The 13,560-nt window shown below is 39.2% G+C and overlaps 1 protein-coding gene across 1 annotated transcript in view; it reads left to right on the top strand.

Moving 5' to 3' along the window:
• LOC135212924 (protein sidekick-1-like) overlaps window positions 1-8,831 on the top strand; it is a 99,573-nt gene extending 90,742 nt beyond the window's left edge. Inside the window, exons 6-10 of the mRNA XM_064246665.1 lie at window positions 158-330; window positions 3,390-3,519; window positions 4,630-7,279; window positions 7,794-8,079; window positions 8,511-8,831. Of these exons, the coding sequence (XP_064102735.1) occupies window positions 158-330; window positions 3,390-3,519; window positions 4,630-4,772 (446 nt within the window). The 3' untranslated portion in view covers window positions 4,773-7,279; window positions 7,794-8,079; window positions 8,511-8,831. The remainder of the gene's footprint in view (window positions 1-157; window positions 331-3,389; window positions 3,520-4,629; window positions 7,280-7,793; window positions 8,080-8,510) is intronic.
• The last annotated feature ends 4,729 nt before the right edge of the window (window positions 8,832-13,560 follow it).

Genomic DNA, 13,560 nt, shown 5'->3' with positions numbered 1-13,560 from the left:
ACGCGGGACCAACGGCTTTACATGACTTCAGAGATAATATATATACCAATCAAATAAAGCACTCAGATCCAACCGGAACCTCCCAGATGCTGCCAGACACCCATATCCTTCAACTGAGACGTTAACAACCAACCTTCTCTTCACCTCACCCTTCCAGGAACAGAAGTCGAGGTGGAAGGCCCCAGCGAGAGGTACATGCAGCAGGGCAGCATCCTATCCCTGGTGTGCAGCATCCGGCACAGGGGCGTCAGAGGACCGGAGCTGGTGGCGTGGTTCCACGGAGCCGTGAGGCTGCACTACGATTCCCCGAGGGGCGGGATTGCTCTGCAGGTAACGTTGTTGATAATTACCTTACCCCGTTGCTTTTGTGTGGCAAGAGGGTCGCGCGTTACCTTATATGGGCTGTGTTTCTCAAACATTTTTGCGCAGCGGAACCCTTTTTATTAAAATGACTCTGTGTAGCTGACCCCTTTTTATTAAAATGACTATGTGGTAGGTGGCTGACCCCGCCTTTTTTAATTAAAATTGACATCCTGTTATTGACCCCTTTTTATAAAATGACTTCTGTTTCAGCTGACCTTTTTCCTTTTTATTAAAATGACTCTGTGTAAAAGCTGACTCCCTTTTCATTAAATGACTCTGTTATGTAGCTGACCCCTTTTTATTAAAATGACTCTGTGTAGCTGACCCCTTTTTATTAAAATGACTCTGTGTAGCTGACCCCTTTTTATTAGACTCTGTGTAGCTGACTCTATGTAAAATGACTCTAGCTGCCCCTTTTTATTAAAATGACTCATGTAGCGGACCCATTATTAATGATAATTTCCCTCTTGGGTTTAAAAGTATTTTCAGGGTACAATATATTATAGTACTAAAATTGCCACCGAATTATTTATTAATGGCTTATCTTTAACACAGTTGTTTACCTTTTATTTAAAATAACTTTCACAACATTATTAATTTTGCAGTTTTGCACACAAATTTTAGTGAACTGAACAGCAACGCTTCCTCCTCACATTATCCTGAGGACCCCTTGGAACATTCTACGGATCCCTTGGGGTCCGCGGACCACACTTTAAGAAACACTGCTTTATGGGCAGTGATTTATACATTAGTTTACCTGGAAAGTGTTTTTTTTTTCTTTGTTTCTTTCACGGAAGTGGCTGCTGCTCTGTTTCCCGCTATAAGAAAGTCACTGTATTTTAGTATATATTGCTTTATAGAGAAATTATTAAATTTTCCTTAATCTGGGCGTAAGCCTACAAACTACTTTGTTGTTGTTGTTGTTGTTGTTCTTATTCTTCCAGTTATTGTTCTTGTTGTGGTTAGGAAAGCCCTGTGGAAAAGCCCATAAAAGGTCTGAAAAAAGGTGTTTCGCGTTGAGTGCAAGATACAGGAATTTTAGGATGGGATATTTATGATTTATTTATGAGAATGAAAATGTCAAAAATGATGTGCATGTTAAACGAAAGAGGGTCATTATTTCTAATAAAATATAGCGTATTCATTTTAATTTTGTATTTCACGGCAGTGGCTGCTATATTTTCCTCGTAAATTGTGTTTCTTAGTTTGTTGAATCACTTCGTCTAAATAGATGTGGAATGGAAAATAGTGGGATTGAACATCAAATGGAATACTGAATAGAATGGATGTTTTTTATGAAAAGAATTATACGTCGATCAATTTAATAGCGTAAATCAAAAGTAATATATACAGGTCTGGTTTTCGGTGTAATAGGAAGGTCTACCTTCAGGTTTGCCTGGGTCTGGGTATTCTTAATCTCTTTGAAAAGATGGAGAGTAGATACTTTTATCCAAAATAACTTCTCTTCTTCTTCTTCTTCATTTTCTTCTTCTCCTTTCTCTACAAGCTTGTCCCTATTTGGAGTCGCTGTAATGGTTCTTCAACACATTCTTTCATCTACTTCGGTCCAGTGGATCTTCCTCGCTCAATCCCAACTTCTTTGTATCGCTCTTCACACAGTCAATCTGTCGCAATTTTGGTCTACTTATAACCTCCTTCCTACCTGGTAGACCCCTATCCCCAATTTCTTTATATTTCTCTCTCTCTCTCTCTCTTCGTACAGTCAATCCATCGCAATTTTGATCTACCTACAACCTTCTCCTTCCTATCTGGTAGACCCATATCCATCATCTTCCTTATCGGGTGGTCTTCTTCCTCATCGTCTCTTTATTTATATGTCCATACCATCTCAGTCTACTTTCCCTCACCTTGGTTGAAGCTGGTGCTATTTTGAATGCCTCTAACATGTCCATTCCTAACCTGATCCTTTCTAGTAAGTCCACATTGCCATCTCAACATCCTCACAATAACACTTAAGTAAAATTGTTTAAATCCTAAAGTATCTTTGAATTATGAAGGTTACATTTAATCCTTACATGAACAGTTATGCTAAAAGTATTCCTTATGGTCCACGACACACGAAATTGATCAACAGTCAAGTAACAGAGAAAAGCTCGAGGAAAACAAACCAATGTAAATCAATAGGCATTAATAAATAATAAACGTCCCAGAAGCAATTAATACAACACAATATTAGCCCCCATCTAGGTCCCTGCTGAACCATTCATTTGCGAAATGAAATCTAAATTGAAAATATTTGTCATTTTGTAATCAGCCGGACTGACGTTCCGTTGTTATTTGATAAAAAGAGGGAATTGCTTTGAGCGAAGAGGTGTTGGTCTCGTGCTTTGCCTGCTTCCAGACTGCATTGCCTCAAAGTCTTCCATGTTTCGTGAGATTAAGTTGTAAAGTGCGCAAAGACTGCACCTCCAGCGGGGTGCACTGTAGGCATTGCTTAAGGTTCTTTGCAGCGTCCCTTCTTCGATCCCTGTATGTTGTCTCCTCTTCTTCTTACTTTTTTTTTTTTTTTTATCTTCTGACGATTGTTTTATAGCGTAACTGCAATGTCTTGTCTCCAGTTATATACGCCTTTAAAGCCTTTTTTTAGTATCAATTCTCCTTGCAGCCCTAAATTTTATATTCCATTCCATTCCACTTGTTTGTTTGCATGGTGTTTTTTTTTTACGTTTCATGGAACCAGTAACGGTTATTCAGCAACGGCTTTATACGTGACTTCCGAGCAACAGCGAGAGTGAACTTCTCTCACTAGAAATACACATCTCTCACCACCTCAGTGGAATGTTCGAGAATCGAACTCGCGGTCACCGAGGTGGCACGCCAGCACCATATCGACCACGCCGCTGAGGCGCTAATTTTTCCATTTCCACTGCACCTGAAACTAAAAGAAAAGACAATAACTAATTTAGAAGATGACAGGGAATAACTCTAGAATCCTGGACGGTTTTTAACCGTAACTAACGGTGATTTATGTATTACATGTGCCTCCTTTTTCCTTTCTTTACCAGACAGAGAAAACGAGTGAGAGGACAGTCAGTCGACTGAGGTTGTCGAATGTGACGCCACGGGACTCGGGAAGGTACAGCTGTCGACCAGACACCGGCGGAATTTCTTCTGTGTCCGTTCACATACAGTCAAGTGAGTTCGGGCGTCTAGCCCAGAGAATGTGTTATTTTAGTAGGGATGTTAGCAAACCCGAATATTGCTTCGTGCAGTAAAACGCACCCAAAGAATATCAATCATTTCAAGAGAAAATCTGCTGAAAAAGTTAGTAAACCTTTCTCGAAAGTGGAGAAGAACATCGTGGCCAGGATCAACAGGCTAACTCATACGCTAGAACTGTTGCTATTTTTCATAGTGACGAGACGACAGCAGGTTGGCTGCTAATCCTGACTTTTTCTTAAAATTCACACAATTCTGACATTCAAATCTGGATGAGCTTGGTTAACAAGAGTGAATTGCAATTCTCAGAATTTCCAGGCCGTTATTGATCCAATTAGATGCAATTTTCTGGACCTCCACGCAAGTCATTGTGTTACACAGTAAGTCAGGTGCATAACGTAATTCATTTGTTTAATTAATATTGTATTAGATGTAGAACTATGGTGAGGTTAAGGTTAAAAAGAAAAAGGATGCAATTATATGAATATATATATATATATATATATATATATATATATATATATATATATATATATATATATATATATATATATATATATATATATATATATATATATATGTATGTATATATATATATATATATATATATATATATATATATATATGTATATATATATATATATATATATATATATATATATATATATATATATATATATATATATATATATATAATTTTTAACTGCTTGTAAAATAGAGGTGAATAGTGTATCTATAGTGTGTGTGTGTAGGCAAATAATTTTTTTTTACATTTTTCATCATAAACATAGCTTATTCTTCTATTCGGATTTACTACATCAGAATCTGTTGCTCCGAGTAATGCCCGTTATACCATGCATCTATAAAGAGAGTTACAAGGAGTTACAAGGATTAGGATTGTCTCAAAGACTTATTAATAGTCCATACGAGGGGACATCGTGTGCTCACTTATCTGTAGGAGCTGGTTTTACTGTGCTTCACAGTGTCCTCCTAATGATTTTGTCTAGCTTTCTTTTAAACTCATCCACACTGAGAGAGAGAGAGTATTGGCGCAAAGGTTTAAATAAACCTTGCATTCTTCTGCAGGTCAGCACCACGCGGCTGTACAACACAACACTCACAGCAGTGGCGTCGGCACCAGTGACTACTCCTCGAAGTCTTCGGTGGCTTTGCAGTTTGTCTTCCTCTTGGCCTCGGGACATGCAGTCATAGCGTCGCACTTCCGATGACCTGAAAGTGTTCATCAGTCGAAGGTAGGATATCCAGAGGTTCGGAAAGCTCTTATCTCAAAATGCACCGAGTCTAGGTCTAGGGTTGTTCAAATAAGCCGTAGTCACATAAAGGTGACATAAAACGTTGCATAAGTAGGGGCCACTGTATTCAGGTACGTAAGGACTTGCTGAAATAAATCCTGGAAGTGATTGCTTATAAGCGTGTTAAGATTTAAGAAAGCTTTAGTCTAGTTGCTCTGAGGTACAGGTCACGGAACGCAATTACAACCGTTGATGCTCATTTTGTGTCACTTATGGAGACCCCCAGTCTCCCTAAGTCTCCATTTGTCATTTCAGATTCTTTTTTATTATAATTATTATATATTTTTCCTCCCCAGAGATAACGCCAAATCACCTATAGGAGCGACAACGACCTGGCAAAGTAAGGGAGTTTTTGTTGAGCACACAAAGCCAGTTTGGAGTGTTTTTTTTTTTTAGATTTTTGAAAGGCAAAGTCTGATCACTGGATTTTGAAATCACCAAAAAAATTGACCGATGTGACATTTTCGAGAATGAGATTATATTAGCTCAATTTTTTTACGTAATGGGAACCATTTTAACACCTGCTACATCGCCCTCTGAGAATAACCAATACTGTTCTAGTCTGTTGACGACCTCTTCTGAGAAACCATTCTTGCATACTTTTAAGAAATCACCCTTGGCTCAATCGTCCTTTAATATAGAGATCAGTGCGATTTCCAAGGAGGACAGTGCTGACATAATTGCTCTGCAAAAAGGATCTGTGTTTGGGTATCTAAATGAAAGGTTTGCCTTCGTTGCTCTCTGCTGAGAACCAGCACTGTTTGACAAAAGTATATTCCTTCACCTCCATCTTTTGGCACGTGTACTAATTAGCATTACAGGGTTTGACTTCATCTAATTTTGGAATCATACCAGCAAGCCAAACAGCTTTTTGTATTCTTCTCCAGCTCCTGCGTATGAAGACAAGGATTGACTTCTAGTCTTGCAGGAAAGGGTGTATAACTTCACCTTCAGCCTCTTGAGAACTAGTAATAACTGGCACAAGAAAGTCTTACTTCGCCTCCAGTTTCTGAGAAATATACTGACCAGCGACTTCATCTCCAGAATTCGAAACCATTGCATCAGCTTCTGAGAACTAGTAATGACTATCAGTATGAGAACTATACTCTGTTTTATTTCATCTGTCCATCCGCCTGTGGTGTTTGCGCATGGTATCACTGCGTCCTGTGCTTTAGATAATATCCTATTTCGAATATTAACGGATAATTCGCATACAGTAAATTATTAAACACTTTTCAGTTGCAAATGTACTCCCAGATATCCTTTTATTTACCTAAAACTTACACATAGTATAACTATTTAAAGCCCGGGACGCAGTGTTACCATGCGAAAACACTACAGGCAGATGGACAGATGGAAAAAAACAGAGTACAGTAATGATTATCAATAGGCTATAGTGTCTGCCTCGCCTTCATCAACATCTGAAACTAGCAAGACAATCTAGCTATTAAGCTAGCTTCTGAGAAATCACATGAATTAGCAAGGCAGGGATTGATATCATTGCCATACCTAGCAAGTTGATTTTTCAGAGAACCAGTAGTGCTAGTGAGAAGAACTAGTAATATCTGTAAGATGACTGGCAAGTTTTACATGTTCCTAGATGCAGATTTTTTTTCTGATTTTGATGAGTTCAACTTCTATCGTTTTTCCTAATAACCCGTGGTTTCAACTTCTCTGTCTACTGATGGAATGCAATTCATAAGCCTTGAATTCATCGCACCTTGTTGGCAAGACACAAGACATATGACCTAAGTAATTTAACTGGAACATGAAACAGATTGTCAAAGGAAAATTCTCCAAATGCGTACATTTATCAAAAAGTATCAGTCCTTTCGGAATTTAACTGAAGACTCATTATTAATTATGTCTTTAGGAAGAATATTAAGCAAGATCGTACAAGATTCTGACACTGAATAATGTTGGCACAAGTGAATTACAGGGTATCGAAATCACCTTTTATAGGAAGTGTGGGCAATCGTGGAAAAAAAATATGGGCCTACACTAGGGTGTTATCTAGAAAGTTATATTTGAATTCACTAACTAAATTCATTTCTTGGCTTGAAATCTATTGCTAATGAGCAATGGTATCAGAAACATAATACTGTGCAGTGTTACCAGGGTTACAAAGGAGCAAACTTATTCTCAAAGTATCAGTGGAATTGTGTCAAACTTTCTTGGAAAAGTGTGAGCTTCCAACAACAATTTTTCAACGTAGCTGTCTCATATCCTAAGAAAAAATGAACAAGAGACGTGTGCCTTTTGAATACATAAACATTTTTATTTTGGTCGACTGCTGTCAACAAAATGCAGTAGATAAGTGGAGGGTGTCCCTTAGAAAATGTGAATATTCTTATCAGTATCTACTGTCATCTTGATGGTCTTCTATGGAGGAGTTGATAGCTGATCGAATCTTAATTTGCTTGGTAAGTAACTTTCATCAGCATTATTTTCGTTGGCCAATTTCAGTCAGGCCTAAAATGAAAACTTTAAAAATGAATTATATATAGGATTGCTGGATGATCAAGAAACGTTGAACCTGGTCCTTCTTCTTTAAATCAGGTTTTAAGTCATTGTTTTGCCACTTGCCTAGCATCCATCCAGCATTCCTTCTTCAGGTACTTACTGTATCTCTAACGTGCGAGTAACACCTTCAGTTTTATTTCTACAGTCCAGTGTCTGTCAGGCTAACAGTCCTAATTTCTCTATTTGCTTCTTGGATAATTAATTTTCTACTTAAGCTTAAATGGGTATTCTGTAATCTTGACCAGTTTCAAATTCTACTCGTATCTTCCCTTGCCGCCATTTGTGCTTGTTACTGTTGTTTTGATAATCTTTCCACGTAATATAACGTTTTGTCTTCAAGCGTATAGAAATGAACCCCCAAAAATATAATAGCATGACATGTTGACAAATTTTTCCCTTAAATTACAATTACAGGCTTACCTAAAACCAAAAAGATGAAGGATATGTCTCCCAGTCTACTGTTAGGAGCCCTTGGTACGGAGTGATTGTTTACCTATCAAATAGGTGCCCGGATATTAAGGAACTGCAATGAGGGAGAATCTCTAGACTTGACAAGAGAAAAGAGAAAAAATAGGGGTATGCAGACATGTGGGAGGGTATGTACTAACCCCCATTCACTTACATACCACCACTTAGCAACTAATAAGCTTCAGTGACCAATCCAGCTTACGCTGATGATACTCCTTCATGAAAGACAAAGGTTTGTATTCCTGTGAGAACAAAACTGAATGGGATTTACATATCAAAGCAGGTAATAGAGATAAAATATACTCAAATAAATTCATTTTGACATGGAAATTGTTTCAGGTGTTAAGTGAATGGTGGTCGGTTGAGCAACATTACACTAATCTCACATCACAAAACATAGTATCAGCTGTAAAGCTCTTGATAATATCAGTAAAGATTTTCACAAGTAACTAAACAAGCAGCCACAGTACCAGTTTTGAAATGGTAAATGATATAACACTAGTATATGCATCTGTTCTAAAACTAGTTTTAGAAAGTGAGGACCGGTCTACCTGTGTGTAAATGGACATGAACAATTTTCCTTAAGTAAGGTTTTATCATTCATGTGATCTATTAATCAGTCTTATCTTTGTGCAGATGTCACTATGAAATATTTTCTTGCAGGTCACAGCTGCAGTCAAGAAAAAGTGAGTCTTTTGAGAATGAGAACGGAGGAACCACATCAGGTCGTCAGAATAAACTACAGTATTTATAAGTGGTGATGCTGCATAATTTGCCAGATTTTGTTAAAAATAAAGGAAGTACTTTCAAAATGTTACTGCTAAAAACAAAGTATCTAACATGGAGGTATTATATCACTTTGCAGGAAACTATCTTTTGTTAAATCTAATGGGTAAGTGTTAATTAACTTATGAATACATAATACAAAACAACTACCTCATTTAAGGTGTAATTGTAAGCAGTTCATTAAATTATAAATATACTTGCAATTATGAACAAAATAAAATTTTTATTTTTCATATTTGTTTCTATGCAGGATCTAATTTCAGAGTGTATAAGAAAGAGCATTCGAATTACTTAATCAAATGTCATAGGGACATTGAGTTTGTTTCCAGATTCTTCTGGGAGTCTTTTTCTAAAATCACTTTAGACCACAAAATGACTACCTTAGTTCCTATATTGTAACATATGTTCTACATCTTGCATTCACTATATTTTTCCAAACACCATCTAGAGTGACTCACTGGTTGTTGCACATTCTCTTCAAAATCACATTTCCAGTATAAAATATCACATTTTTCCACTCCAATATTTACATTACTAAGGAAATATAACCTGACATATGGTATCATAACATTTCTTGCCTTGCATCTCTTTGCCAAAATGAAGTAGTACAGTAGAAAGTTATATTCACCACCATCACATTCTTATCTAAGCAGTAACCTGAAATTCAATTTCCCTTGGCGCAAGAGCAGAAACTCACTATGTCAAAACATATACAATGTTACAAATACCATGTAATTTTTTTGTAACATTTTACTGAAAAACGTCTTTGACTCTTGACAAAAATGAATTGGTTTCTCTTACAAACCAAGATTTCCATAAAATATGATACACTGAAAACAAAAATTTAAAATAGGATAAGTACAAAAATTAATACTGTTACCTTGCTAGCTTAATTTAAAAGTTTCAGTGAGTGGCGATACACACAAATGTAAAAATACACAGGAGGTAATTAGTTCATTTAATAAGAATATAATACATAAAGGTTAAAATACAATCTTTCAGCCCAAGGCTTCAATTTTGTTCCACACATGACATAACTCAAACATACTACAAAGTTTTAAATTTAAATTGTATTAAATGCAAATAACTCTTGACAAGAAATATACAAATACTTGGGTTGTCCATATAAGGTTCTCAAGGAGCTGCAGTCGCAAGGAATGCTGTTACGTGGGATCCGGCGATATTTGGCGTGTAGCTTGGTTCCCCCTCTCCCAGTCCCCCCCGGGCAAGCTGTCTGCGACACTCAGCCTTGGCTTGGCAGCCGATAGAGATAGAGCTCCCACTCGCTTCTGCCACCAGGTGTGAATTACGCTCTGTGATTCGCTTTTGTGTGCAAATAACACTACACTGTAGGACATCATTCCCAACTGTGTGAAGTCTACGGAGAAATCTTCCTCCCCCATTCCTTCCTATGGCTGCGACGGGAAGGGGAGGGATCCTGCAGAGCGTTCTCTGTAGGATTCCTAGTCGGGGACTGCGTTCCTGGAGGGACCTTCGGGTCCTACCGGACGTAAGTCCCCGTCGCTGAGGAAGGATTTCTACGGGAATCGGGAGGACCACCACCTGATGATCATCTGACGAAATTCAGGGGGTCGGTTTTGCCGAGCGCTTAAAATTCTTCTGAGTTTCTAGCACTCTTCGAGTGTTTTGGTCTACTAAGATCTGCAAACACTTGGGCGAAACCATGGTCCAGAGTGGGCGAGACGAGAATGCTCGAATTCCTGGAATTTCTAGCGTTCGAAGGAAGTACTGCTGCTGAAGGAAGAATATCTCGGGATAGAGAAGAACGGGTGGGAACATCCAGTTTGGCTGAACTATCATCTTCGGTATTCTGTTATCACCGTAGAAGTCTTCCTTCGGGAAAACTTCACCTTCGCTCTCTTCATTAGAGGATGAAGGGGGTTGGCTTCCAGTCCTTATTCTTGTTCCTTGAATGGAAGAGAATTTAGGCTGGAGGTCTATGTACAGGAACCTACAAATATACTACATATATTGCCCTCATGACATGCTTCTGTTATCAGTTGAATTGTCCGAGGTGTAGGCACTTACCGTAGTTAACTGTACAGGTTGTGACCGAGAGGAATAGTATCTTCTTAATTGAACTACAACTCGGGACAGCCCTGCAAGCCTCCCAGGAGTTATCAGTTTCGATTTTGAGACACTTGTGGTATTGTTACAACAACACCACAGTGTTTGCATTCACCGAAATCCGTTTCAGTTAAAATCCAAATGCTCGAGCGTATTTTCTTGCACTGGATAGTTCTAGCCGAACGCATTCCTTCTTGGAATGGATTACCTGGCAACTCAGAATGACGAGTGAGCGAGAGCTAGCAGTGTACGGGCTGCCTGCCAGCCCTGCCTGCCACAGCCCAGTACCAGCTGGCTCTCCGAGATAGTTTGGTCGGCAATTGTCTCTCGTCCTCTGCTATGATTGACTACTGAATCGAATGTCTGCCCGGCAATCACAGACTTAGGTCTCTGGTTGGCTGGAATTCTCACATACGTGCATGACCATCTCTACTGCATCGCCTTTTGCCGTTGCGAGAATTTTCAGACAGAGGTATCTCACTAGACTCGTTATCATCTTTCTGTTCACCTCACGGTAACAGAAGTCTGTAGCCTAGTCTTCTCCTTTATCACACTTGCCGCTGCGATGAAGCAGAATGATTTCTTCAGACATCTGAGTTTGTCTTCTAAATACATCTCATAACTCATAGGTGTGCAATTATTCTTTGTTCACCCCGAATTGTAGATGATAACGGAAGACCTCGCCTGTTCCCCGCCCTGCCAACTCCACTTCCAAGTATAGGAATGTCCTCCCTGATCCAGCCCATGAGAAGCGGTTCTTCAGGCAGTACAATCCCTGTGTTTTCATTACTGAAAAGCGCTCCGCTTTCACTGCATCTCCGACTTCTCACCGAACAGCAATGAAGTAGCGGTTTAGCATTTTCAGTCCTCGGTAAAACAACAGGGTTTAAAGCCGTTTTTTTTACATTCAGAAACTTGAGAGTTAACTTCTCTCAATTAAGCTGTGAAGACGTAGGTCCGCATTCACCTAAACACCTTAGTCTTTCACCGGTACATAGTATTGTTTCTCCTTAGTTGAGATTCTACTACTATGAGAGCTTCTGTCTTGCCATCAGGGACCTCAGTCTCTAGAAGGCAATTGACTTTTGTCTGATGGGTGCATGCCTTGAGAATATCATCATCTCATCTCCCAACATCGGTGGCAACAAGATAGACGATTTGTATGGTTTCTTGGCATAATCTCTCAAAAGGCGAGGGTCACATGACTACATCTCGGATGCATGACTGCTCGCCTCACACGGTCACACTGAGTGCAGTCAGTCGGCAGCTGTTGAAGAGTCCAAGACCGTCACGAGCTATTCTGTGGACTTTGTATCGGTTGATCCAGATCAGTCATTACTTTGTCCTGTTGGCGTGTTCCTGTACCCATAAGGATCGACACCCACCATGGAGTGTCGGTGTCTTTATCCGCTGCGGATATTATGAGACTGTGAGAGACTTCACTGCAGTTGGATAGCCCAGTGGATGGGTTCTGGTCATCACTCTGAAGAATATGTCGGACAGGAAGGTGGATAAGGTCATTGCGACCATATCTATCTTTCCCTTCGGGCCTGCCCACAGGTCCTTGGAACCTCATTTCCTTGGACCAGTGGTGGATGTTTGCAGGATGTGTTTGCTTATCCAGCTCCTTCGAGAGGACAAGATGCATCTCGTCCATGGTGTGCAGTTGTAGAGGTAAGAAGGATGCAAGAGTGACTGGCTCCCACCCCCTTCCACACCTCATCCTTCCGCTCCTCTTCCTTTGGGTTGAGGATAGGACTCAAACTCACACTGGCTGGTCGGACGATTGATGTGGTAAGCTTATACATAAGCATCCTTTTTATGTTTCTTATCAGAATCATAGAAGCAATCCTGCTCCCTCTAGCAACGGGAAGAAGGAGACTGACAATAATGCAAACCCAACCCAGAACTTTGCATTAATGTCTCCGACGCCAAATATTCCTCACAGCCCTTTTTTGGATGAGTCATGATTCCTCTCTTTTCGAAAAGGCCCAGAAGTCTGACACTTGATCATGCAGCTCCTATACTCCGATCAAGTTGTCAGAGGCAGCAGGGCACTCCTCCTCGCTCTTACAACCAGGAGGAGTAACCTAGGTGTGCAGAACTCCAGTCAGTTCTAGAGGCTCACTCAGATTCCTCCCACCAATCAGTGAGTCTTCCTTATGTAAAGGACCGAGGGTTTGTATATCGTATAGGAACAAATCACAATTTTTGGAAGTAAATTATATTTTTCATTACTGTACAAAGCTGAGGTCCTTTACATATATGCCCACCTCATGCCACCCCTCAATCTGAACCTGGGCCGAAAGGCAAAGTGGAGTGTTTACATCCGGGCAGGCTAGCCTACCCACCTGCCACGGTAGTTACTGCCTAACCACCTTGTTCAAGATTCAATGGCCGTAATTCCAGCTACGCCGTAAGTAATTCCTTATGTAAAGGACCTCAGGTTTGTATAGTTAGGAAAAATACAATTTACCTCCAAAAATTGTGATATCAACGCCGTCAATCAAATCTATGATTAACGAGTAATTAAGAGAATTTAAAAACGAACTAGATATCTGAATTATTATGTAATAAACTTCTATTTTGCTGAAAGAGGTAGATTTTTTATTTGCGTCAAGTAAGTGTCTATCAATCTGACGCAAAGGCGACATTTTCAATAATAAAACTCATAAATGTTTGAAGAAAAAAGTAATCGTTTGAAGAAAATAATTGCTTGAAGAAAAAAGTAAATGTTTGAAGAAGTAATTGTTTGAAGAAAAAAGTAAATGTTTGAAGAAAGTAAATGTTTGAAGAAAGTAAATGTTTGAAGAAAAAAAGTAATAGTTTGATGAAATAA

This window comes from Macrobrachium nipponense, chromosome 42, assembly GCF_015104395.2.
Source record: "Macrobrachium nipponense isolate FS-2020 chromosome 42, ASM1510439v2, whole genome shotgun sequence".
Lineage (NCBI taxonomy): Eukaryota > Metazoa > Arthropoda > Malacostraca > Decapoda > Palaemonidae > Macrobrachium > Macrobrachium nipponense.
Note: the sequence above shows the minus strand (reverse complement) of the source record. Positions and strands in the feature narration are given on the sequence as shown.